This window comes from Dipodomys merriami, unplaced genomic scaffold, assembly GCF_024711535.1.
Source record: "Dipodomys merriami isolate MVZ:Mamm:240054 unplaced genomic scaffold, mDipMer1.0.p SCAF_10, whole genome shotgun sequence".
Taxonomy (NCBI): Eukaryota; Metazoa; Chordata; class Mammalia; order Rodentia; family Heteromyidae; genus Dipodomys; species Dipodomys merriami.
The window spans coordinates 1,114,405-1,142,255 of NW_027202271.1; the positions used below are offsets into that span (position 1 = coordinate 1,114,405).

The following is a 27,851-nucleotide window of genomic DNA, read 5'->3' on the forward strand; positions in this document are numbered from 1 at the left end:
CTATTGGGTTCTTTATTGGGGTTTTTCATGCAAATATGTGTTATCATATGAAAAAATGTGTTCTTAGAACCTGGTCAAAAATACCAGGAGACTGTTGTACATGCCAAATATTCTTTATATCTTATGACAGTATGAATGCCTGATGAGATGTGATTAGGTTGAAAACATTGGCAATGTATTCTTTACCACATATAATATATACTGGTGTTACCTTACAAAAAGAAATAAAGCCAGTTGATAATTGTTTCATGTTTTTAATTGTCATTATTCATTTATTTTTTGTTCACAACATAGGAGCCAGGTGCTGGTGTTTCACACCTGTAATCCTACCTATTCGGGAGGCTGAAGCTCTAAGGATGGAGGTTTGAAGCCAGCCAGGGTAAAAACATCTGAGAGGATCTTATCTCCAGCAAAAAGCTGGTAGTGGAGGTGTGGCTAAATAAGCTTGAAAAAAGCTAAGCCACTATGAGGCCCTGATTTCAAGCCCCAGTTCTGGCACAAAAATAATAGACTTGATTTTTGTTCTAGAAAATGATAATACCAACTCTTTGTAGTTGTAAAGCCCATGAATTAATTTGAGTTGGGTTCATAATGTATCAACAGAGAGAAAATTGAGGTCTTTATTGAACTAACGAATGAGGTATTATGATAGAAGGGATGTAAGGAAATTTGATGAGATTAGTTGAAGAAGGCACAGGCTCTACCCTGCACGCTTTCTAGAAACAACAGCCCCGACATGCTATTCTCACTGAGTGCCAGAAGGTCAGAGACAATCAAAAATATTAAAAGTACTGGTACTTGTGGCTCACCCTTGTAATCCTAGCTAATCAGGGTCCTGGTTCAATGCTAGCCTGTGCAGAAAAGTCTGTGAGACTTTCATCTCCAGTTAATCAGCAAAAATTGGACTGGAGGTTTGATTCAAGTAGAAGAACACTAGCCTAGAGTGAGAAGGCTGAGAGTTCAAGGCTTAGTATGTGCACATGCACACATTACAGTGAATAAGGCCTAGTGCTGAACAACAGATGTTCTTGTGAAATTTATTATGTAACTTAACCAACAGGAATCTGTATGACACACTCCCAATTCTCAAACAGAATACTCGTGTTTGTATAGCCAAATGTCTATATGCTTAGCCAACTGGGATCATATTTAATAGATGGGAGTTGGTAGCAGAACTTTTATTCTGTAAAAGAAGCAATTCTCCATGTGTGTGTCCTAGACATTTCAAAGTGGTGTTGATTGGGCCCCAAACCATGGGACAGAAAGCATCTCAGCCACTGGCCTTGAATGACAGCATTTGTGAGGGATCCAGTGAGGCCATCGTCCATGCAGCTCAGAAACTGAAGGAATATCTGGGTGTCGAGTATCCCTTGTGCAGCCTATGCCCTGCTTTGAGTACACTCAATGAGATCTTCTTAATCTCCTTCATCACCTTCTGCCAAGAAAGGGGGCTTGGAGAGTGGGTCACCACCACCAAAATGACCAAGCACCAAGCCTTTCTGTTTGGGGCAGACTGGATTTGGACCTTTCGGGGACCTGATAAACAAATACAGCTTCAGATTGCAGTACAGACTCTACAAATGGCGTCCCTTCCTCCCGTAGGACCGAAGCCTTGTAATTCCTTCAATCCAGATGCCCAAATGCAAGAGTCTTGGAAGAAGAGCAGGTTTGACCAACTGGAAGAGTTTTGTGATCTGATTGGAGAGGATTGCCTGGGCCTGTTCATCATCTTTGGTATACCAGGAAAACCCAAAGACATTCGGGCAGTGGTCCTGGACAGTGTCAGGAACTGGACAGTAAAGAGTCAGCTGCCAGGAAGGAAGGTTGTAGAACATTTTGTCTTAGAAACCAATGACTGCGTCTCTATCAAAGAGCTTCTTGGAAACTGTCTGAGTAAGAAAAATGGGCTGAGAAAGGTGGGCAAGGTGTATATTAGCATCCTCTGAACTGGGTATGTGTGTTGGGTATGGGGAAAGGGGGAAAGGGCTTTTTATTCTTTTAAGCAAAAAGTCATCTGTTAAGTGAAGCCAGCATGGGATTTTTTTCCTTCCTCAAATGATGTACCTGGGTCGAAACAGGCTCATGTCACAATGATGGAGAAAAACAAAAGCTGGTTAATTGAATTTTAGGGAAAAAAGAAAGTTGAATCTTCATGCATTTGTTCAATAATAAGAATGGGAGACTGGGGAGGTGGGGAGGGAAGTGATAGGGCAAAAACAAAGGAGGGGGTAACAATGCTTGGCAGGAAATGTACTCACTCATGTAACTAACCCCTCTACAGTATCTACAATAAAAATATTTTTTTAAAAAGAATGGGAGATATAGACTGTGATAGACAATTTGCTCCAGGAAAGTTAGAATGAACTTGTGACTTTAAATGAGCATCATTATTCCACAATACTGTGAAATTTGGGAAATTATGTAATCACTTAATCACAATTAAAAAAAAAAAGAACCTCGGGGAAGGTAGGGAGGGAAGGGATGGTAGGGGAAAAACAATGGAGGAGGTAACAATGCTCAATAGGAAGTGTACTCATTACCTTGCTCATGTAACTGTAACCCTCTGTATAGTATCTTTACAATAAAAAATTTAAAAAAAAGAATGGGAGAGAATAATAAAATTTGATTTGCCACACGTATTTGTTGGAAATAGTCTAAAAGACGTAAAAAATATGGGAAGTGTAGCTGTGGCTCAAGTGGTAGAACACCAGCTTTGAATGAAAAAGTCAGGTACAGACCTGGAGAGACCCTGAGCTCAAGCCCCAGTACTGGTACACAAGAAACATTATCATTGTTTTCTGTGTCCTGTTGAATGCTGATTTCTGAAATTCTAACCTGACAAAACAAGCTGAGTCAATGATAGGATATGCACACAGGGAGCTCACTGTATGACTCAACTCGGTGTTGGTGGCTCAGGCCTGTAATCCTACCTACACAGGAAGCTGAGATCTGAGATTTCTGGTTCAATGCCAGCCCAGGCAGGAAAGTCCGAAAGACTCCATCTCCAACTAGCAATAAAAAACCAGACTGGAAGTATGACTCAAATGGTAGAGCACCAGCAGTGAGCCACAAAGAGAAAGTGCAAAGCCCTGAATTCAAGTCATAAGACGGAAAAAATTACACATCCTAGAGAAGGTAAAATCAAACTTTAAACTCTAGTCTGGTTTAAGAAGCCATCCGTTCTGTGTGTGTGACAGTTGTGGAGCTTTACCTCAGGGCTTGGGCTCTGTCCTGAGCCTTTGCACTCAAGGCTGGTGGTGCTTTACCACTTGAACCACACCTCCACTACAGGCCTTTTGGTGGTTCATTAGAGAAGAGTCTCCTGCCGGGCTGGCTTAGAACTGCGATCCTCAGATCTCAGCCTCCCGAGTAGTTGAGGTGACAGGTGTGAGCCGCCTTGGCGCCCGCGCACCCGGGCAATCTCCTGCCCTGGGCTATCTCAGGCCCACCAGGCAGCAAAAGAGCAGCAGCCGCAAAGGATCTGGGGCCTGGAGCCACACCCCAGTTCGTGCGGAGGTATTCGCAGGGCTCTTTCAGATTCTTGGTTTGTTTTGTTTTGTTTTAGCCTTCCGGGGGCCTATCTCCCTAAACTGCGAATACTCAAACCCAAGAACTCCGGGCGTTCACGCCCAGAGTAAAGGCCTGGGCCTCTCAGCCCCACCTCTCCACTCGGCCCCGCCCCTCGCCACGTCGGCCCCGCCCCCTCGCCACGTCGGCCCCGCCCCCTCGCCACGTCGGCCCCGCCCCCTCGCCACGTCGGCCCCGCCCCCACGCTACGCCGCCGGGCCCCGCCCCCTCGACTCGGCTCGCCACGCCGCCACACCCGGCTCCGACGCCCGGCCCCGTCCTCTGGCATGCGCGGCGCCGTCCACACCGGCTTGCCATCCTAGGATCATGGCGGCCACCGCCTTTTCTCAGCGGCTGCGTCTGCAGCCGTTGGCCAGAACTCCGCGCGCCTTCTTCGCCGCCGGGAGCTCGGCCGCTTACGCTGCGGCACCGCGCGCGCGTGAGTGTCTGCCGCGGGCCCTGGGCTCCGGGGAGGTGAGAGCCGAATCCCGGCCGCCACGGGCCCGGGCGGCCGCGTCCTCCGCGTGCGTCCGCGCTCCCGGCCGGCGCTCAGCCTCCCGGGCCGGCGCCACTGCCGGCGTCGTGCTCAGCTGGAGATAGCAAGCGTCTCACGGACTTTCTGCCGGGCTGGCTTTGAACCTGGATCCGCAGATCCCAGCCTGCCGAGTCGCTAGGACGCCAGGCGTGAGCCACCGGCGCCGAGCTCAGAAAGCTTTCCGTTTGGCCGGCGATCTAAGTCTCCTGACCTGGTTCTCACTCCAGTTTCATTACGATGCTTTCAGCTCTGAGCTGACGAGACTGTTGTTTAATGCCTATTTCCCTGAACATCGGAAGCCATATCAGGACTATGGGGTAATGTGGGGTACGGAACAAACCTGCCTTATAAACTTTGTGCCAATATTGTGCTGTCGTTTAGGTACCGCCGAAAGAGCACCCAGAAGTGACGGGCAGATGAGAAGAAAGGTAAATCATTCGCGTACTTTTCTAAATTCTGTCTTAATGGTGTCTGAAATGATTATTTTTTCTTTTTCTTTCTTTCTTTTTTTTTTTTTTTTTTGTGGTGCTGAGGACCAAACTCAGGGCCTTGCACTGGCTAGGCCAGTGCTCCTCCACTGAGCTAAATCCCCAACCCAAAGTCCAGAATTGTCGGGTGACATAAAAGGGAACTGATGGAGATCAGGTCAAAAGGGCCAGACCCTGCAGTGTTGTGGTTGCACATGTGTGTATTTGTATGCTGGCTCTGGGGCTTGAATTTAGGGCCGAAGTGCTGGTCCTGAACTTTCTTTGCGCAAGGCTAGCATTCTACTATTCGAGTCACATATCCACTACTGGCTTAGTTGAAGATAATTGGCTTTTTTGTTTGTATGTGTTGGGACTTGAACTCAGAACCTCAGTGCTATCCCTTAATTTTTTTCTCTCAAGGCTGGCACTCTACCATTTGGGCCATACCTCTGTGTCTCACTTTTTGATGGTTAGAGATAAGAGTCTATGGACTTTCCTATCCAGGATGGCTTCAAACAGTGATCCTGAGAGACCTCAGCATCCTCAGTAACTAGAATTACCAGCATGAAGTCCCAGCTCCCAGCGTGGACTTGTTAAAAACAATACTGAGGGAATGGTTCACCTCTAAGAAGTAGATGCACTCATATACTCCCAGGAAGCAGGTGTGAGGGCATAGAACTAGTTTTGGTAGTGGCATAGCACATATGCTTATGTATGCGTTATTCTAACTCATCACACGCCTGTGGGCATCTCTCCATCATTGGTTTGTCACTGAGGAATTAAAACAAAGCCACATTAATTAGAAGTGAGGGCATAGAAGGAGTCTCTTGGATTTGTCTGCTCAAGCTGGCTTTGAACCTTGGTCCTCAGATCTCAGCCTCCTGAGTAGCCAGGGCTATAGGTATGGGCCACTGGTGCCCAGGTATCTCCTATTTAATACCAGGACCATGTATACAAAATAGATACATGTGGATATACTTTGATTTCCATCAAGCAATATATATATATATATATATATATATATATATATATATATTATTTCAGAATGTACTGTTAGCAAAAATGTAAGAGTTTTGAAAGTCAAAGCAGTTTTTAGTGAAGGAAATATTAACACCAAAAATGGATTTTTGTCAGGAATCATTGGCTCATGCCTGTAATTTTGGCTACTCAGGAGGCTGAAAACTGAAGATTGCAGTTCAAAGCCAGCCCAGGCAGAAAATGAGACTATCTCCAGTTAACCAGCAAAAAAGCTGGAACTAGAGGTATGGCTCAACTGTTTTCATATGGCATGAGATTTGAGCAATAATGCTAATGAACAGTGCCCAGGCCCTGAGCTCAAGCCCTAGTACCTGACACAAAGGTCCAAAAAAAAAGTGGGGGAGGAAGGATGGGGTGGGAACGTGTTTGCCAAAAAGGACTGAAATAATGAAGTAATATTACAGAGATTTAGAACTTGTGTTTTTTGATTTTTGTTTTTTCATATGTACAACAGCTGATTTGTTGGAAGTCAGATTTTATGTATTATACTTTTGCTTTATACTTCTTGTAATTGTATCTTTTGCTTTAAAGTTAAAGAATATAGCTGGGCACTGGTGGCTCATGCCTGTAATCCTAGCTACTCAGGAAGCTGAGATCTGAGGATCATGGTTCATAGCCAGACTGGGCAGGATAGGACATGAGACTCTTATCTCCAGAAAACTGGAAGTGGTGCTGTGGCTCAAGTGGTAGAGCGCTAGCCTTGAGCAAAAGAGCTCAGAGACAGCTCCCAAACCCTGAGTTTAAGCCCCATGATTGACAAAAAAAAAAAAAGTTACTATGTTTAACTTTGAAAATACTTGTGTATTTTGTATCTCAGGCCCTGCCTCCTAGGACGGAGAAGATGACAGTTGATCAGGACTGGCCTAGTGTTTACCCCGTGGCAGCGCCATTCAAACCCTCGGTGGTGCCACTTCCTATCCGAATGGGTTATCCAGTAAAGAAGGGTGTGCCACTGGTAAAGGAGGGAAATACAGAGCTCTTGAAGGTAAGGGAAATTGCTGGTTCATTGGCTAGGACTGATACCTGAGTGAATGCTGACCTTCCCTTCTTGTCTACCCTCCTATAGCTCAAGGCTCAGCACAGAGCAGCCTAACCACATTTTAATTACATTTTTTTCAGGTAATAAGAAATGCTGTGTTTTTATTTGTCATGGTGAGGAAGATTCAAAGTAGCTTAGAATTAAATTAATTAGATAAGCACTAGTGGCTCACTCCTGTAATCCTAGCTACTAAGGAGGCTGATGAGAGAGAGAGAGGGAAGACACAATAGGATGAAGGGGTACTGTGCTCCTAGAGACAGAAATCACTGAAATTTGGAAATGAGAACATTTCATGAAACAACAGGCAATTAAATATTGAAGAAGACAATCTTTCCAAATGAACGCATAGCAGGTTTGTAGTGAGGTTAACAGTTGTGAATGGGTGTTAAAATCTGTACATGTCCATCAGTAAGTATTGAGTACCTTCCCTCCATTCCCAGTAAGTCATCAAATAAGCTTTATTAATTATCAATTATTAATATCTACTGTCAAAACAATTGCATGGTGATTAATTAACAATGTCAGATATCAATCTTATTAAATATGTCTATCTTAATCACTAATGATATAAATAGCCTATTTGTTAATTACTAATATTAATTATTAAGTTATTTTTTTATTTTTTTATTTTTTATTTTATTTTTTTTGGGGGGTCTGGTCGTAGGGCCTGAACTCTGGGCCTGGGCGCTGTCCCTCAGCTCTTCAGCTCAAGGCTAGCGCTCTACCACTTGAGCCACAGCGCCACTTCCGGCTTTTTTCTTTTTGCTTATGTGGTGCTGAAGAATCGAACCCAGGGCCTCAGGCATGCAAGGCAAGCACTCTACCACTGAGCCACCTTCCCAGCCCCTAAGTTACTTTTTTAAAAGGATTGAATTTTCCTTTTTCTTGCCCTTCTGTGTGCCATCACAAATGTATCCCTAACATCATTCAATTACTCAGTTAAGATTTGCTAGCTTTTATTCATTTATCCAAGTCATAAAATGTTTATGGTTGAAGCTGGATGCTGGTGGCTCACACCTGTAATCCTAATTGCTCAGGAGGCTGAGATCTGAGGATCACGGTTCAAAGCCAGCCCGGGCAGGAAAGTCTGTGAGACTCTTTATCTCCAGCAAACCATCAGGAAACTGGAAGTGACGCTGTGGCTCAAGTGGTAGGGAGCTCACCTTGAGCTGAAGAGCTGAGGGACAGCGCCCAGGCCCAGAGTTAAGGCTCCACGACTGACAAAAATAAAAACAAAACAACTTATGGTTGACAAAGTGGAAATGCCACTGTGTGAGACTTTGTAGACCTTTGGGACTATGTAACAATGATAAGCATCCTTTGTTCTCAGTTTCCTGTGGGACTCTACATGGACACCTGGATGTTCATGGCCAAAGAATATAATCAAAACCAGGTTGGCATTTCCAGCATAAGTGTCACAAGATGCGTGATAAAAAGTAAATGATATACACTGTATGAAGACACTGGAGAGTATATTAGTACTGAATGTCTATTTTAAGAAATTTGATTCTTCAATTGACAACACATTGACATTGAACTAATATTGTAAAACTATTGTCAGATTTTATTTGCTACATAAATAAAATCTGTGGGGCCTACAATTTCATTCTCTGAGAAAATTGTCTTTTTCATATTTTCAGGACATTTAGCTAGCCAAGTAAGGTGACCCATACCTGTAGTTCCGGCTATGGAAACTGAGGCAGAAGGATCAGCTGAGCTCATGAGTTTAAGATCACTTTTGACAGCATGTATCCTATTTCAGAAAGAAGAGACATTTAGTGATGGTTTTTATATCTTTTTCTATTTTAGATTCCCAACTTTCTCCATTTGACACCTGTAGCAATCAAGAAGCACTGTGACGCTCTTAAAGGCAAGTGACTTGTTATAAGTTATATAAACTTCATTGACATTGAGCATAAAATTGAAGAGCATAAAATTGTCTTCTAAAGCTTTGTCAGTTTCTCCCTTTTTTTCAAAAGACTTTTAAGCTGTTCTCTCAGTGAATTGTTAGATCTTAAATCTGCACCAATTTGCTCACTATTCTATAAGGCATTATGAATGTTAAAGTGAAGCCATAAGCCAACTGGCAATGGGTGCATGATTATAGTCCCAGGTTGCAGGAGGCTGAGGCAGGTGGCCTGGGAATTGAAGGCTAGCAGCCTAGGCCTCACAATGGAGACCTTGTCTCTGAAAACCAAAAAAAGGGTAAGTTAGGGACTTAATGTTGGGTTATTGAAAGTCATACATGAGCTAGGCACAAAGGCTCACTCTATAATCTTAGCTAGTCATCGGGATTATGGTCCAAGGACAACCTAAGCAAAAAGTTTGTGAGACCATATCTCAACAAACAAGCTTGGTATGCTGATGCTCACCTGCCATATTCCAGGCCAATTTGAACAGAAAATGAGATCCAGTTGGGAAAGTGAAAAGGCTGAGGGCATAGAAGAAGGGGTAGATGGCTGCCTATAAAGTGCGGTGCCATAAATGCAAAACCCAGTACTGCCGGGAAATAAAAATACAAACGTGCATATGTGATGAGGCTGAAGGAAATACTGTGGTGGTGGCTCACATCTGTAATCCTAGATGCTGAGAAGGTAGAAAGCAGGAGAATTGCAGTTTGAGGCCTGCTTGGGTCCAAAGTTGGTGAGAACCCCATCTCAACCAGTGAAAAGCTAGGTATGGTGTTACACCTCTCCAGCTCTGCAGGAAGTGTAAATAGTAGGATCACTGGCTAGGCCATCCCAGATGTAAATGCAAGACCCTGTTTTGGAAAAAATAAAGCATAAAAGATTGGAGGAGTGGCTCAAATGGTTGAGTACCTACCCAGCAAGTATGGGGCCCTGGTTTCAAACCCTGGTACTGCCATACAAATAGTTAGAGTTTATGATGACAATCAAGTCACCTACTTCTCTTTTACCCCTAAACTTCATCCTGAAATGCTATTATTCTAATAGTTGTTTGTTTATGCTTACATTTCACATGTGTCTGTATATGAGTAACTAATAGAAGTAATCCACAGAGTGAGTGCACCTCCAGGTCATGATCTGATGTTTTTGAATAATGTTTGTTTATTTGGTTAGTTGGTTTTGTGTTGGTACTAGAGCTAGAGCTCAAGGTCTTGTGCTCTCATTTGGCTTTTTTGCTCATAGCTGTCATTCTATTATTGGAGCCTTGCTTCCAATGTAGTTCTTTGCTGGTTAAAAGATGAAATCTGTTGTACTTAGCTCTCTGACCTGGCTTAGAACCACAATCTTCCAGATCCCAGACTTCCTGAGCAGCTAGGATTACATGTGTGAACTATTGGTGTCTGGCTTGAACATATGTTGATCCCTAGGTATAGATTTTTATGTATTTTGATGTAATGGATACTAGACTGTGTGTGGGATAAACTTGTACCAGTTATTTCTGTGTCACAGCGGTAGTCATTGCTGCAGTTTAATTCAAGAGTTAGGACCTTTGAATAAAGTCTCGTGGATTCATGCCGATTTAAAGGTATCATGAAATAGCACAGTGAAACCCTTTTATACAATCTATTTGTGCTGATGAAATTATCAAACTTAGCCTGGCCCCAGTCACTCATGCCTGTATTTCTGGCTTCTCAGGAGTCTGAGACTGAGATGGCAGTTCAAGGTAAGCCGTGTGTTCTCCCTTGGCTTTTTTGCTCAAGGCTGGTGCTCTACCACTTGAGACACACCACCATGTTGGGCTTTTGCTGGTTAATTGGAAATAAGAATCTCACATTTATCCACCAGGGCAAGCCTTGGGCTAGCTTTGTGAACCATGATCTTGATCTAGGTTTACTGGTATGAGTCATTCACTGAAGCCCGGCTGTTCATTGTTTTAAATGTCAAAAGGTAGCCAAGCACTGGTGGCACACACCTGTAATCCTAACTATTCAGGAGGCTGAGATCTGAAGATCATAGTTCAGAACCAGCAAGGCAGGAAAGTCCATAAGACTGTCATCTCCAATTAGCCACCGAAAAACCAGAAGTGCAGTTGTGTCTCAAAGTGGTAGAGTGCTAGCCTGAGTTCAAGCCCCAGGACTGGCCCAAAAAAAAGCCAAAAACTTCCTAATTCCAAAAATACTGCTTTTTCATTAAAGTAGCTAGTTATAGATCTTATAAATAGGATGGTTAGGGAGTGATATGAGCTCTACTTAATTTCTGAGCATTGATTTTAGTTCTCAATATCAAGGGAGTCTTTGTAACCTAGAATGACATGTTACTGACTCTAGTTTTATTTTATTTTTTTTGTGCCAGTCCCAGAGCTTGAATTCAGGACCCAGACATTATCCCTGAGCTTTTTGCTCAAGGTTAGGGCTGAATCACTTGAGCCACAGCTCCACTTCTTTTTGTTGTTGTTGTTTTGTTTGAGTAGTTAATTGGAGATAAGAATCTCATGGACTTTTCTGCCCTGGCTGGCTTTGACCCATGATCCTCAAATGTCAGCCTCCTGAGTAGCTAGGATTCCAGGTGTGAGCCACCATTGCCCCGCTCTGACCATGGTTTTAAAATAAAGCCTAAAGCTTGATTTTATATCAGCTAAATATCATCCCTGCTGTTAGGAAACTTTCACCTTAGGTAAAGGCACCTCTCACTGTCACTTTGGTGGTCATATCTGGCCGCCCGTCCTGCAGTGTGATTCATTACAGGAAGGGGCTCCACCAGGGCCAACCAGTTGCTTTAGCTCTTCTTAGAGTGTGGGGCTCGTTGAGGAAGGAAAGGGGATTCTGAGACTGTCAAAAGTTTGTCCCCAAACAGGGCCACAGAGGTGGCCACTAGCACTGCAGGGGTGCTGGAAGCTCCCACCCTTTCTTCCCTGTGTACACACGTGCACCCAAGTCAGTGCCCACATGTGTTGCTGTTGGGGTTTAAACCCAGGGCGTAGAGCTCTTCCTTAGCTTTTCCATTTGAGGCTGGTACTATGTCATCTGAGCTCCACTAGAGTCTTAAATTGCTCTGCTTGGGCTGGCTTCGAACTGCAGTCCTCAGTGGCCTCCTGAGTAGCTACGGTTACAGACCTGAGTCTCTAGCATCCAGCTTCCCCACCTTTTGTCTAATTTTGGTGTTGGGAGTTGAACCACTAAGCTCCAATCCAGTGCAATTGTTCCTTTTAGCTGAATGTACTATTCCCCGCTACACCTGAAATATTCAGAATCATTTTCTTGATAAAATTCTCTACTTAGAATGTAGTTAAGAAGAAAAGGGATGAGGGTTGTGATTATATATGTAAAATGCAAAAGAGATTCCAGGCTTTCATTTCCTGTGACCTGAGAGTAGGTTGCACTCATTTGACATTGTCAGGTAGCACGCATTACAACAAGAATTTACTTGCCAAGGGGCTGGGAAGGTGGCTCAGTGGTAGAGCGCTTGCCTTGCATGCATGAGGCCCTGGGTTCGATTCCTCAGCACCACATAAGCAAAAAGAAAAAAGCCGGAAGTGGCGCTGTGGCTCAAGTGGTAGAGCACTAGCATTGAGCTGAAGAGCTGAGGGACAGCACCCAGGCCCAGTTCAGGCCCCACGACCAGACCCCCCAAAAAAAAAAAAAAAAAGAATTTACTTGCCAAATATAATTGATACCCTTTTAATATTCAGATTTCTGCACTGAGTGGCCAGCTGCACTAGACAGTGATGAGAAATGTGAGAAGCATTTTCCTATTGAAATTGACACTGCTGACTATGTGTCATCAGGACCATCCATCCGGAACCCCAAAGCCAGAGTAGTAACATTAAGGGTAAGAGGTGTGTGCATGGGGGTGGGGGAGGGCAGCGTTGGTACAGGGGCATGAACTCGGGACCCCGTGCTATTTCTTAGGTTTTTGTTTGGTTGGGGTTTTTTTGCTCAAGGATGCCCTACCACTGGATTTTTGCTGGTTAATTGGAGGTTAAGAGACTCTTAGATTTGTATGCCCAGCTGGCTTCCAAGTGCGATGCTCAGATCTCAGCTTCCTGAGTAGCTAGGATTACAAGTGTGAGACACCAGCGGCTGGTAAGAGGTTTTTTTTAAAGATAAGAATCACCAGTGCTGGTGGCTCATGCTTGCAATCCTAGCTACTCAGGAGGCTGAGATCTGAGGCTCAGGGTTCAAAGCCAGTTCCAGCAGAGAGACTCTTACCTCCAATAGACAAAGGCCAAAAGTGGCTCCATGGCTCAAGTAGTAAAGCACTGGCCTTGAGAAAAAGCAGTTCAGCCACAGCACCCTAGGCCCTGAGTTCAGCCCCAGCACACACACACACAAAAGATAGATCATAGAAATATAGATTATGGATGATAGATGATAAATACCTATATAATATGCATAGAAATGTACATGTCTACGTACACAGAGATGAATGTATTTCCTTACTTGCTCTCCCTACCCCCACCCCATTTCTCTCCTAAATTCATCTCAGGACCCTCTGCATGCAAGGCAAGTGCTCTGTCCCTTGAACTACATCCTCAACCTCAATACTTTGCTATTTAGAAATGAAATGAATATCCTCAGGATTAATATTTGTATATATTCCTAAAATGAATGGGAAAATGCAGGTCAAAGGATATAACTCTTGTAGTTTTTGCTATATATCACAAATTTTCTGCAGGATTTTTTTTTAAGGCAGATTGCTATAAAGTCCTATTTTCCTATACATTCACAACTTTGATATACTGCCATGTGGTACACTAAATTTTTTATAATTGATAATCAGCATTTTGCAAAGGATTGAAACATGTGATTTAGTACTAGTGAGGCCGAGAATCTGTTCTGTATCATTGCCTGCTGTGATGGCTCTCCTCTGCCTTGGGACTCACCCCTGTTTCCTGACAGTCAGGCCGCAGTGCAGTGCAGTGCAGTGATCCCTGTGGTGATAGCCACATGCTCAGGGGTGGTCATGAACATGGGCCCAGCGTTGCAGCCCAGCATAATGAGGCAGTGTAGTGGTGAGGAGCAAGTAGAATAAACATTATTGGGAGATACTTACCTGGTAGAAAACTTGGTTGTAATATTATTGGGCTTCATATCAGTCTACCATTGGGGGAAATTAAAAAAGAAAGTGGGCCCCTGACAAGCCATTTGAAAAGCATTAAAAAAAAAAAAAAAGACATAAAAAATCAAGAGATGTACCCCAGGGCTTGGAGTTCACGCCTGTAGTCCTAGCTACTGAGGATGCTGGTTCAAAGCCCACTGGAGCAGGAAAGTCCATGAGACTCAAAAAACAACAAGCCAAAAGCTTGAAGTAGAGCTGTGGCTCAAGTGGTAGAGTGTCTTTCTTAAGTGAAAAAGCTAAGGGAAAATGCAAGACCCTGAGTTCAAACCCCAGTACCTGCACCAAAGGCAAAAAAAACACCCCAAAAAACAAGAGTTACTACTAGCAAAAAGTAATACTAGTGGGGAAAGCATTGGAAGCACTTTGTTAGAATGGCAGAATCCAAATAAATGAAGAAAATGCATTTATTCTAACCTTTTACAATTAAATTTTAATTCGTTTCTCATTATGAACATATATATACGTATATATATATATATATATATATATATATATATATATGAGTACATATTACATCTTGTGATGTATCCAAATGTGCGTAGAGTGCACCCCATCAGACTCCCACTCTACATCTCCCCCAACCCCTGATGGTGCTTCTTAAAACAATTTTAACAGGTTTTTGGTTTGGATTTTTTGTATTTTGGGGTATTTTTTTGTCATTTGTGGGGCTTGAACTCTGGGCCTGGGAGCTGTCCATGAGCTCTTCAGCTCATGCAAGTGCTCTACCACTTGAGTCATAGTGCCACATCTGGTTTTCTGGTGGTTTATTAGAGACAAGAGTCTCATGGACTTTCCGGCCTGGGCTGGCTTTGAACCACAATCCTCAGATTTCAGCCTCCTGAGTAGCTAGCATTACAGGCATCAGCCACTGGTGCTCAGCACAGGTTTCATTTTTTTTATTTTCTCTTTTTGTTGTTTGTTTTTGTGCTGGTGCTGGAGTTTGAACTTGGGGCTATTCTCTCTCATTTGGCCTCTTTTGCTCAATGCTAGTGCTCTTCCACTAAAGCTCCACTTCCAGCTTTTGTTTATTAATTGGAGGTAAGGATCTCACAGACTTTCATGCCCAGCCTGGCTTCAAACATGATCATTAAACCTCAGCTGCCTGAGTAGCTAGTATTACAGGCGTGAGCCACAGGCACTTCCCTTTAAAAGTGCTGCCATTCTGATTTATTTCTGGCAAAAAGCCTGTGTATGAACTTACTCCGCGGAAACTGAGTCTTGCGGAGGCTTAACCTTGTTCGTGTCTTACATGCAATACCAGACTTGCACTAACTACATCCAGTTGGCATATAGGTAAAGAAAAAATAAGCGCCACTATCATGTTACCTTCACTTGTAATTTGAAGCATCACTGTTATTTGGGGGATATTATGGAAATAGCATAATATATATTCTTGAAAAATAACAACTTGGAAAAAAAGCGTCTTGAGGATTCTTTAGAATTTTGATGAAAGAAGGTGGCACACAGCCTTTATGTCAGGGGATCCCCAATTAAGGCTAGTTTTGTAGTACCCATGCATCCACCAGGGGGCAGACTGTGCCACAGTTTCTTGAACCATGGAGTTTCTGGCATAAACTCTTAGTTTTTAACATCAAGGTGTTCATATGAATATGAAATACTAGCATTGCTACCATTTTTTTTAATGTGTTGTTAAATGCTGGTGGCCTCATGTTTATAATCCTAGCCACTGTGGAGGCTGAGATCTGAGGATCACAGTTCAAAGCCAGCTCAGATAAATCCATGACTCTTATCTCTAACCAACAAAAAGCCAGAACTAGAGATGTCTCTCAAGTGGTAAAGCACCAACCTGGAGTGAAGTTCCACCTAGCACTGACAAGAAAAAAAAAATCCAAATTTAGAATTGAGTGTGCTGGGGGCTGAGATAGGCCATTCTTGATCAGTCAGTTCCAGATCAGCCTGGCTACCTTGTCTCAGGACATGACTTTTTAAAAAAGAAAAAAAAAAAGGAATAAAAGCCACGCACCAGTGGCTCACACCTATAATCCTAGCTACTTAGGAAGCTGAGATCTGAGAATTGTGGTTCGAATCCAGCCCAGGCAGGAAAGTCTGTGAGACTCTTATCTCCAATTAATTAGTAGAAAACTGGAAGTGGAAGAGCACTAACCTTGAGCTGAAGAGCACAGGAGCAGCGCCCAGGCCCAGAATTCAAGCCCCATGACCTAAAAAAAAAAAATGTTTCTTTTGTTCCAGAAATTGAACCCAGGGCCTTATATGCTAAGAACACCCTCTACCCAGTCTTTAAAAAATTCTTAAGTCTGAGATTAGTTTTAACTTTTGAAAAATGTTGAGCTGAATTATTTTTAAATGTTTTGATCCTTCCTTTATATAATATTCCAACCTTCAAAAGATATCTATGTTTTAAAAGTAAATGTCCCAGCTAGGTATGATGGCACACACCTATAATCCCCACACTCAGAAGATTGAGGGGAGAGAATCACATGTTCAAGACCAGCATAGGCTACATTGTAAGGCCTTCTCAGCAAACGTCCCCTAACTGTTGGCAGTGATGTATATTTCAGAATTGCACAGAAGAGGATTTCCCTTGCAGTATTGTGCATTACATAAACTCAGGACCTCAGGCATTGTACCTGCTTGCGTCCTGAGCCATATAGCCAGTCCTTTTGTTTTTGTTTTTTTTCTTTTACTAGTATTGGAGGGTGAACTCACGGCTGTGTGCTCTTACTTGTCTTTTTGATCAAGGCTGGCACTTAACTCCTTGAACCATGCCTCTACTTTGGGCTTTTTGCTGATCCATTGGAGATAAGAGCCATAGATTTGTCTGCCTTGCCTGGCTTCCAAGTGCAATCCTTAAATAGGATTTACAAGCATGCCACCAGTGCCCTGCTCCTCTTGATTTTAATTTGTTTTTCAGGTAGAGTCTCACACCAACTTTGTCCTGGCTAGCTTCCAACCAGGATCTTCCTGTCTGACTCCTGAGTAATTGGAATTATAGATGTGTACCAGCACGCCCAGCCTTAAAGCAATTATGTTTTATCCACTTATTTCTATAATCCACCTTTGTTAGTTAAACTCTATTGGTGCATCTCAGATGTCCTTGAGTTTACTTACTTTAGAGGATTACCAGTTCTTTCAGGAAAGATACTAAGTTTACTTCTAATGTTTTTTGGGTTTTTTGTTTGTTTGTTTGTTTGTTTTGTCGGCCGTGGGGCTTGAACTCTGGGCCTGGGCGCTGTCCCTCAGCTCCAGCTCAAGGCGAGCGCTCTACCACTTGAGCTACAGCGCCACTTCCGGTTTTCTGGTGGTTTATTGGAGATAGGAGTCTCACGGTCTCTCCTGCCCGGGCTGGCTTTGAACCGCGATCCTCAGATCTCAGCCTCCTGAGTAGCTAGGATTACAGGCGTGAGCCACCAGCGCCCGGCTTGTTTTTTGGTTTTTGTTCCCCTTTTCTGTTAGGAAAATCAGCTTCATAATGTATTCAAACCACTAACTGTATAGAGAAGGGTTTGGAGAGGTTTGTTGTTTGTTTGTTTGTTTTTAGTGGGGTTAATATTAATACAAGTAAGTAATATAATACTGCTACTTGTTTTCATTACATGAAATTACTGTTTCAATAATTGTTTTTCCTGTTTTGTTTTAAGGTTAAACTTTCCAGTTTGAATTTAGATGACCACGCAAAGAAGAAACTTACTAAACTTGTAGGAAACCAATATTGCAAGACCACGGATATACTTACTATCAAAACAGATAGGTAAGAAAAGAAGTAGGGCAGTGGCTCAAATGGTAGAGTGCCGGCCTTGAGTGAGAAAGCTGAGGGAGAGCACCTAGGGCCTGAGTTCAAGCCCCAGTTTAAGCAATACAACAATAATAATAACTCCAGACTTTTTAAATCCTCAGTTAATGAGCTACCCAGACTATTCTAAAAACAGCATTTTAGTAGATGACCCCTTTGACAAATGTGCTTAGGTACTGAGTTTGTAGAATTTGACTTTCTTTTCCTTTTTTTAAAGGTGCCCTTTAAAGAGACAGAACTATGATTATGCGATGTACCTGCTGACAGTTTTATACCATGAGTCTTGGGTAAGTGTATGTGTACATTTAATGATTTTGTAAGTTTAATTTAGATCACGCTAAGGTGTCAGGTAAGCCAGGTGCCAGTAAGTCATGCCTGTAATCCTTGCTACTTAGGAAGCTGAGATCTGAGGATCATGGTTCAAAGCCAACCTAGTCAGGAAAGTCTGTGTGAGACTCTTATCTCTAATTAACTACCAGAAAACCAGAAGTGGCGCTGTGGCTCAAAGTGGTACACTACTAGTCTTGAGTGTGAAAGCTCAGGGACAACACCCAGGCCCTGAGTTCAAGCCCCCATGACCATCAAAAAGAACAAAAAGGTCTCATGTAAGTACTCACTTGGGTATTTTGTAACCACTAAGAACGCATAAAATGTCCTACAGAGCTTCTGGGGCCAAAAGCAGGCATCTTGAGTTAGATTATTCACTCACTCACAGGACTGGACTGCCATATGCCTAAAGACCCTTAAATGATGTTTCTCACTTTTCTTGGAAAACATGTAAGTTTTTATTTGATTAAAAAATTATTTTAGGGCTGGGAAGGTGGCTCAGTGGTAGAGTGCTTGCCTTGCATGCATGAGACCCTGGGTTTGATTCCCTAGCACCACATAAGCAAAAAGAAAAAAAGCCGGAAGTGGCGCTGTGGCTCAAGTGGTAGAGAGCTAGCCTTGAGCTGAAGAGCTGAGGAACAGCGCTCAGGCCCCACCACCGGACTCCCCCCCCCCCCCCCCCCAAAAAAAAAAGCCAGCCCGGGCAGAAAAGTCCATGAGACTCTTATCTCCAATTAACCACTAGAAGACCGGAAGTGGTGCTGTGGCTCAAGCGGCAGAGTGCTCGCTTTGAGCTGAAGAGTGCAGGAGTAGCGCCCAAGCCCAGAGTTCAAGCCCCATGCCAACCAAAAAAAAAAAAAAAAAAAAAGCCTCAGGGCTATGCTCTCTTCCTTAGCTTTTTTCTCAAAGTTGGAGCTTTACCACTTGAGCTGTACCTCTACATCCAGCTTTTTGCTGATTAATTGTAGATAAGAGTTTCTTGGGCTGGGAAGGTGGCTCAGTGGTAGAGTGCTTGCTTTGCATGCCTGAGGCCCTGGGTTCGATTCCTCAGCACCACATAAGCAAAAAGAAAAAAGCCGGAAGTGGCACTGTGGCTCAAGTGGTAGAGCGCTAGCCTTGAGCTGAAGAGCTGAGGGACAGTGCCCAGGCCCAGAGCTCAGGCCCCACAACCAGACCCAAAAAAAAAAAAAAAAAGAGTTTCTTGGACACATCTGCCAGGCTGGCTTTGCACCAGAATCCTCAGCTCTCAGCCTCCTATAGTCCTCAGCTAGGATTACATGTGTGAGACACAGTGCCTGGCCTCAAAGTTTTAAACATTAATTTTTTAATTTTAGGTAAATATTAATATTACTTAAAAATTAGTTTGCATTCCAAATACCTAGGCACTGAGCAGCATTTTATATTAGGAACATTTTAATAGAGTTAACTAGAGAGACTCTTCAATGTATAGAGAACTTAGATTTAGATAGAGAAGTTGAGACAGGGTCTTTCTATGTAATGCTAGCCTAGACTGGCGCTGAACTCATGATCCTCCTGCCTGAGCCTCCTAATTGCTGGGTTTCTGTGTGTGTGTGCCACCACACGGGCTTTCGATTTGTTGTTTTGTGAACTTTAGAGCTACAACAATGTAGAAGTGGTAGTGAGACAAAGATGCAATAGACTACTATATAGTGGTAAGAATGTTCCATGTCAGCCTGGTGCGGGCGCTCTGTCCTGTAATCCTCACTACTCAGGAAGCTGAGATCTAGAGGATCATGGGTCAAGTCAACCCTGGTAGAAAACTCTGTAAGACTCCCATTTCTGAAATAACCCACAGAAGGCCAGGTTGGAAGTGTGTCTCAAATAGTAGAGCACCAGCTGAGCAAACCAATCTGAGCTGCCACAGGCTCTAAGTTCAAATCCTAGTATTGGCATTCACATGTGCATGCACGGGCACATGCAACTATTAGCCATTTAGTGAAGAAACTAATTCCTAGGATTCAAGCCTGAGGTCTTGTGATAGAGCTGTTCTTCAGACTGCTCAAGGCATCTTCATTGGTGTTAAACAAAGCCATTTAACACAGGGCAGTAGCAAGTGGAGAAGGAAAAGTTTTATTTCAAATTATTTAAGAGCAAAGAAAGAGGTGACATTGTCCAAAAAGAAATGTGCTGTTTACCTAACTCTAAATCTTCTATACATCACATTTATAATAATAAAAGAAAATGTTTTTTGTTGAGGGGTTAGGGGAGGCTGGGAAGGGATGTGAAGGGTAAACAAAGGAGGAGACTGCAATGCTTGATAAGAAATGGACTCATTATGTTGCCCATGTAATTGTAATGCCTCTGTACAGTATGTTCACAAAAAATTATAAAAAAAATTTAAAATAAAAAAAAGAAAATGTTTTTTGAATATTAAAACAAAAAGTAGCTGGGCATCAGTGGCTCACACCTATAATCCTAGCTATTTGTGGCCCTCTGGGTCACAGTTTGAAGCCAGCTTGGGCAAGAATTTTCCAATTAACTGGGAAAAAAGCTGAGGAAGTAGAGCTGTGGCCCGAGTGGTAGAGCACCTAGCCTTGAGTGAGCTAGCTAAGCACCTAAGAAAAACATACATGGGGCTGGGAAGGTGGCTCAGTGGTAAAGGGCTTGCCTTGCATGCCTGAGGCCCTGGGTTCGATTCCTCAGCACCACATAAGCAAAATGAAAAAAGTCGGAAGTGGCGCTGTGGCTCAAGTGGTAGAGTGTTAGCCTTGAGCTAAAGAGCTGAGGGACAGCACCCAGGCCCAGAGTTCAGGCCCCATGACCGGACCCCCCCCCCAAAAAAAAAAAAAAAGAAAAACATACAGACAGCAGGACTTGCTTTTGTGTAGGGGCGGGGGTGGCAGTATTCTCTTTCCTCTCATTCCTCTGGCTTCAGGAGCAGCATCACAGCAGCAGGTAATCTTCCTGTCAGTGGATTTAAGAAACACCGTGGACATCAGACAGTCACTGTCCCTTTGAACCAGCAGCATGGTTGCATTAGCTATAGCTCCATAGCTGCTGTTTCTGAGAGTTAATCACAAGCAATCAAACCAGCCAGTTTCCATTCTTGCCGTGCAGCCTGTAAAATGCATCCCTCCCCCTACAAAAGGAAATGGCAGCCATAAATGAACTCAGTGAAAGTTGACTGACTGGGTTCTTCTTGGGAAATCTGTGACTTAGGACCCAACCAGCCCTTATTCTAGATTCATGCATGACATCTACCGTGCTAATGACTTGAGGCGAGAACAAGGAGCCCCATAGCACAGATACACATAATTAAAGAATTCCTACATTAAGAGCAACTCGTAGGCCTTTCTAAACAAGCACCATCAGGGAAGAAGCTTTAAAAGAATGAAGATCAGCCATGAAGGTTTGCAGAACAGAATTTTTATTGAATCAGAATTCTTTTTTCCTTCACCAGCAGGGAATTCAAGCTTGATACTGGTGTTATACTTGGCATCCAATCCTGTATTTATAGAGAGCCCTGCTTAATACATCGTTGCATTATTATTTTTTATATGCTAGCCTCCGAGCACTTAATCCTCAAATATTTGTGTCCCTTGGCTTCTTCATTGTTCCATGGTCGCTTCTAAGTAGCATTGAGAGGAAAGTAGTTGGGACTCAGCTGAAAAAGCATTCATGGAAGCTCCTGTACAGGAATGTTACTGCTGTAAAATCTTCAAGACTCTATAGCATCAAAGCTGACTCAAGTGGGCGCACCTTTCACAAAGCACAGGCTTCTGCTGGAGGGGCCCAGCGATGCCTCAGAACCCCGTTATGTCAGAACTGAGAGGTCACTAAAAGACACTTACTCTCAGAAGTCTAAGGAAACAGACGCTAAGCTGGATGCTTGTGGCTTATCCCTGCCATCCTAGCTACTCAGGAGGCTGAGATTTGAGGATTGTGGTTCAAAGCCAGTCTGGACAGGAAAGTCCATGATACTCATATTTTCAGTTTACCAGCACAAACTTGGACATGTAGCTATGTCTAAAGTGGTAAAGCACTTGCCTTTAGCAAAAGAAACTCAAGGACAGTGCCCGGATCCTGAGTTGAAGCCCCAGGACTGGGTACATACACACAAAAAAAGATACTTACGGTCAGTTATTTCTTAGTTACAAAGGTTGAGACCTAACAGGAAAAAAATCCCCAGTTGAGGAACATGCCAGAGGAACCCAGCAGCTCCTAGATTGTTACACTGTCTCACATATTAGCATTCAGAAAAACTGTCTAAATTAATGCCAGGCACTGGTGACTCTTGCCTATAAACCTAGCTACTTAGGAAGCTGAGATCTGAGGATCTCAGTTCAAAGCTAACCTGAGCAGATGAACTCTAGACTCTTAAAGCATTGTGCTATAGATGCAGGAAAACTGTTTAATCATTTAAAAAAAAAAATTCAAGGGGCTGAGAATGTGGCTTAGTGGTAGAGTACTTGCCTAGCATTCATGAAGCCCTGGGTTCGATTCCTCAGTTCCATAAACACAAGAAAAAGCCGGAAGAGGCACTGTGGCGTAAGTGGTAGTCTTAGCCTTGAGCAAAAGGAGCTCAGGGACAGTTCCCTGGGCCCTGAGTTCAAGCCCCAGGATGGGCAAAAAACAAAAAACTCCAAGATGTGTGCCAGTGGCTCATTCCTGCCTATAATCTTAGCTACTCAGGAGGCTTTGCGTTCTTTCTGGAAGAAAGCCAAACAACAGCACGAGGACCTGATTTCAATCACACACACACACACACACACACACACGCACGCACGCACGCACGCACACACACATACACACATCTAAATCTAATTGAATTTCTTGGCGTACTAGGTTAGAATTTAGCATTGCAATAACTTTTGCTTTTAATCCACTATAAATATTTTTCTCTACCTGTGTTTTCTGATTTGCATGTTTTTTGAGTGAGAGAGTGAGTGTGTGTGTGTGTGTGTGTGTGTGTGTGTGTGTGTGTCTACATACACTGGGGTTGAAATTAGGTCCTCGTGAACTTGTTTTTTCCCTCAAGGTTGGTTGGTGCTCTACCACTTGAGTCACACCTCTCCTGGCTTTGTGCTAGTTAAGTGGAGATATGAATCTCCAGCCAGCTCAGGCTGGCTTCAAACCATGATCTCTTGATCTCAGCTTCTTGAGTAGCCAAGATTACGGGTGTGAGCCACTGGCACCCAGCTTAGGATTTTTTTTGGGGGGGGGTCCAGTCGTGGGGCCTGTACTCTAGGCCTGGGCGCTGTCCCTCAGCTCTTCAGCTCGCGCTCTACCACTTGAGCCACAGCGCCACTTCCGGCTTTTTTTTCCTGCTTATATGGCACTGAGGAATCAAACCCAGGGCCTCATGCATGCAAGGCAAGCGCTCTACCACTGAGCCACCTTCCCAGCCCCTAGGATTTTTTTAATGGCTTAACAGTTTTCCTCATGGCACAGTGCCTTGTTTGTAGTCATGAATAGTGGATCATGATTCATGTCTTTACCAAATGGAGTTGTACATGAGATCTTAGTATGTTACTTTGTTATTACAGAATGTGCTGACTTTATCACTTAAGTTAGTCAGCAGAAAGCCAGAAATGGAGCTGTGGTTCAGATGGTATAATCCCAGGCTTGAGGGAAAAAGCTTAGCAAGAATGAGAGGCCTTAGTAAGTACTGGTAGCTCCCTCCTACTCAGGAGGCTGAAATCTGAGTATCATGATTCAAAGTCAACCCAGGCAGAAAAGTCTGTGAGGCTCTTACCTCCAATTACAGAAAACCAGAAGTAGTGCTGTGGCCCCAAGTGGTATAGCACTAGCTAGCCTTGAGCAAAGGAGCTCAGGGACCAGCACTCAGGCCCTGAGTTCAAGCCCTATGACTGACAAAAATAAATAAATAATAATAAGAAGAAGAATGTGAGGCCTTGCGTTCAAATTCTACTACCAGCACAAAACCAAAAGAAAAGCAAAAACAACTTTCCTCTTTTAACACCTAAAATACCAATTGACAATTAACTGTCTCTTTCTCTCTCACCATGGCTATTAATAAATCTCAAGTGTAGATGCTTCAAAAAAAAAATCTTTCCTACCAGACAAAGAAAGGACATAGGATTGGTTTACCTGGACATGTTCTGGACAGCCTGGGTGCAGTCCTTCACTCTTCCACTCAAGACTAGCACTCTATCACTTGACACACAGCGCCACTTCTGGCTTTTTCTGTTTATGTGGTTTTAAGGAATCGAATCCAGGGCCTCATACATGCAAGGCAAACACTCTACCACTGAGCCACCTCCCCAGACCTGGACATGTTTTTGGGGGGTTTTTTGGTTGGTTGTAGGGCTTGAACTCTGTGCCTGGGTGCTGTCCCTTAGTTCTTCTGTTCAAGGCAAGCGCTCTACCACTTGAGCCACTTCTGGTTTCCTAGTGGTTTATTGAAGATAAGAGTCTCATGGACTTTCCTGTCCAGGCTGACTTTGAACCATGTTCCTCAGATCTCAGCCTCCTGAGATCTAGGATTACAGGTGTGAGCCACTGGCGCCCGGCTCATGTTATTTCTTAAACATAAGCTAGGCTATTATCCCTAACTATAAATTCAGTTTGAGGGACAACATGGCTCAGGAGCAAGAGAACAGACTCTCCACTTGGGCTCAGGAATTTAGGAGTCAGAGTAGAGACCCTCCAGATATCCTGTGTCTTTACTGATTTCTCTAAAGGACAAATACTGAGTCTGAAGACTCCAGGGGATTTCTTCTGACCATTTCTGGGTCCTACTGATTAGATCCTCTGCCTCTGACTGGACCCATTGTCCCCATGTTTCTTTCTGGATGTTTGGGTGGAGGCCTGGGCTCAGGACTCAGGGTGCTTTTGCCCCTTTGCTCGTACTCTACCAACTGACTCATACCTCCAAACCCTGTCTTTGGGGATATTTGTTTTTGTTTTTGTTCATTTCAGTAGTACTAGAGATCCAGTTCAGGTCCTGGCTTTGCTAAGCAAGCACTCTTCCCCTAGCTACGTCCTTGGCTTTTGTTTTTTTCTTTGTTCATGGACTCCTGTAAAAGGGGGACTAAGGCTGGGAATTTGGCTCAGTGGTAGAGTGCCTGCCTAGCATGCATGAAGCCCTGGGTTCGATTCCTCAGTACCACAGAAAAAAGCCTGAAGGGGAGCTGTGGCTCAAGTGGTAGAACACTAGCCTTGAGCCAAAGAAGCTCATATACAGTTCCCAGGCCCTGAGTTCAAACCCCATGACTGGCAAAAAAAAAAAAAAAAAAGTGGGGCGAAGGGGGGGAAGCTGGGAATGAGCAGGATGTTCGAAGAACCTGAGCCTTGTACTCCTAGGTGGGGCTCCTTCAATGGGATTCTTTTTAAGAGATAATACAGTATTTCTTGCTTTGCTTTTGTATTTTGTTTCTAAAGTAAGACCTAACTTTTCCTGAGCTGCATAATCCCCATGTCTCCACCCTCCTGAGTTGCTGGGATTATGAGCATGTGCCACTATGCCCAGTTATGGATATACCACTCATAATACCTTCAAGAATCCTTACTCAGTCTAGGGGAGGATTCTTCACCACCTCATAGCTCTGGAGATGATGTTAACATGAAAAGAATGTGCCTGTTCTTCAGCACGCCTTGACTAGAGCATACTAGCTGTGTTGCTGATGTTCTCAGAATGTTACAGCTCCAGTTCAATCACCAACCTGAATAATCTGCCCTAGAATAGCATGATTTTTTTTTTAAATCAAGACTAAACAAGACATTCTTTATCCTGTGGAAACAGAAAATAAAGAGTATAATAAAACAAAATTCGGGAAGGCAGGAGGTCATTATAACAAAAGCCACCTATTGTGTACAAATGTGTACATGGACTTGATACTTTAATTTCATTAAACTTAATTGTAGCCAAGTGTAGTGGCTCACACTTGTGATTCTAGCAACTCAAGAAGTTGAGATCTAACAATCTGGGTTTGAAGCCAGCCCAGGCAGAAAGGTCTGTGGACTCAGCTGAAATTGGCCACCAAAAATCTAGAAGTAGAGGCATGGCTCAAATGGTAGGGTGCCAGCCTCTTGTTAGCCAGGCACCAGAAGCTCACTCTTGTAATTCTCGCAGCTCAGCTAGCTGAGAACTGTTACCATTTATATTCAGCTCAGGCAGACAAATACGAGAGATACCGCATAGCTCCAGTTAATTAGCAAAAAGCCAAAAGTGGAACTGTGGCTCAAGTGGTAGAGCACCAACCTTGAGCAAAGAAGCTAAGGGACAGCAACTTGGCCCTGAGTTCAAGCTCCAGTTCAGGCAGATAAACAATAACAACAAATAGCCCATAGCTACAGATACTATTTCTCAGAATTCAGAAGCACTTCCCTCCCCCCCTTTTTTTTTCTTTCTTTCAGAAAACTGAAGAATGGGAAAAAAATAAGACAGAAGGAGACATGGATGAGTATGTATGGAAAAATAGCTCTTCGGAAAGAAATGTCCTGGAGACACTGCAACAAATTAGAGCTGCAGAGAAGGACGGGGAAGTGACAAGGGAAGAGCTGCTTGGCACCAAGGAAGTCAAAGAGTACATGAAGTGTGTCGTGAGCCTGAAGAATGACGGGGAGAATGAAGCAATCCTTTCCCAGTACAAAGAATCAGTGAAGAGACTATTAAATTTGACATGAAGAATGAAGTCGAAAATAGGCTTTGATTTATACATTTTAGGACCTAGGTAATCAGTATATAATGAAAAGATTTAAAAATCACAGTTTCATGTCAGCACTGAAATTAATCCCATCCAGCCAGGTACTGGTGCTCGCATCTATAATCCTTGCTACTCAAGAGGCTGAAATCTAAAGGATCGTGGTTCAGAGACAGCCCAGGCAGCAAAGTCAGTGAGAATCTTTATGTCTAATTAACTAGCAAAAGCCAGAAGTGGCACTGTAGTTCAAGTGGTAGAATGCCAGCGTTGAGTGAAAAAGTTCAGGAACTGCTCCTAGGCCTTGAGTTTAAGCCCCAGTACTTGCACAAAAATAAAATCCCTTTCATGTTTATGTACAATGACAATAGTTATTTCAAAGTTTTCTACTCTGTACATTGGAATAATTTAAATAATGAGAGGGTCACTTTGATTTCTCTGGCTCTGAAGTGTTTTGAATTTTTTTCTATGGGATGAATTTAATATATATTTTTGTCATTGCCATGTTTTTATCCTCATATATTGGTATTGCTTTTTTTGCTAGCACTAGCCTTGAGCAGAAAAAGCTCTGAGACAGTGCCCAGGCCCTGAGTTCAAGCCCTAATTCAAATACAAAAAGAAAACAGAGGAATTTAAAGTTGGGCATAATACACACACCTGTAATCCTTGTTTTACAGGAAGCATAAAGAGGAGGATCATAGGCCAGGCCAGCCTAGACAAATGTGAGACCTTAAGTGAAAAACAACTAAAGCAAAAAAGAGCTGGAGGAATGGCTCAAGGGCTGGATCACAACACAGCAAGTGCAAGGTTCTAAGTTCAAATGCTAGTACCGCCAAGTAAAAAAGAAAGAAATTTTGAGTTCGTTTGCTAAAATGTTTGTATATCTGGGAAGTGGTAGCTCACACCTGTAACTTGGGAGGCTAATATCCTAGGATCAAGGCTCAAAGTCCGTGATCAGACTTGTAAATAGGCAGTAGTGGAAGAGGGATGCAAATGAGAGCAGAAATGCCACATGAGAGAAGGCCCAGAGCTCAAGCCTTGTTGCCAGCATGCGCACACACATACACACATCAGCCAGGTATGATAGATACTTGTAACCCAGCATTAAGGAGGCCAGGACAGAAGGATCTGGGGTTTGAGGCCAGCCTGGATTATTTACAAGATCTGTCCGCATATTTAAAGAAAACCCACAGAGGTGGTGGGAGGAACATTTGGGGACACAGACACTGGGGTGATCCTGAGGAGCAGGTTGGAGTGACTATGCCATCACAGTAGTACAGACGAGAGCAAGCAGCAGTGACATAGTAGAGTGTGGACCCCGGGCATGGTAGTTCAGTAATTCCAGATCATGGGGGAGGTATATGGGCAAAAGTAACCTGAGGTCCTGAGTTCAAGCCCTGGTACTGGCATACACACACAAATAATTGATAACTGTAATTTTAGCAACAATTAAGCAG

General features: G+C 43.4%; 2 protein-coding genes across 2 annotated transcripts; both read left to right on the forward strand.

Moving 5' to 3' along the window:
* The first annotated feature begins 343 nt into the window (after positions 1 to 343).
* Rep15 (RAB15 effector protein) lies at positions 344 to 2,765 on the forward strand. Its single transcript, XM_070038066.1, has one exon. It carries the CDS (start codon positions 1,254 to 1,256, stop codon positions 1,944 to 1,946), a length of 693 nt encoding a protein of 230 aa, XP_069894167.1. The 5' UTR covers positions 344 to 1,253; the 3' UTR covers positions 1,947 to 2,765.
* Positions 2,766 to 3,822: 1,057 nt separating this feature from the next.
* Positions 3,823 to 27,246, forward strand: Mrps35 (mitochondrial ribosomal protein S35). The gene is made up of 8 exons (XM_070038080.1): positions 3,823 to 4,006; positions 4,484 to 4,530; positions 6,425 to 6,592; positions 8,456 to 8,516; positions 12,242 to 12,381; positions 17,292 to 17,401; positions 17,661 to 17,730; positions 26,111 to 27,246. The coding sequence occupies exons 1-8, from the start codon at positions 3,895 to 3,897 to the stop codon at positions 26,378 to 26,380; spliced, it is 978 nt and encodes a 325-aa protein (XP_069894181.1). The 5' UTR covers positions 3,823 to 3,894; the 3' UTR covers positions 26,381 to 27,246.
* The last annotated feature ends 605 nt before the right edge of the window (positions 27,247 to 27,851 follow it).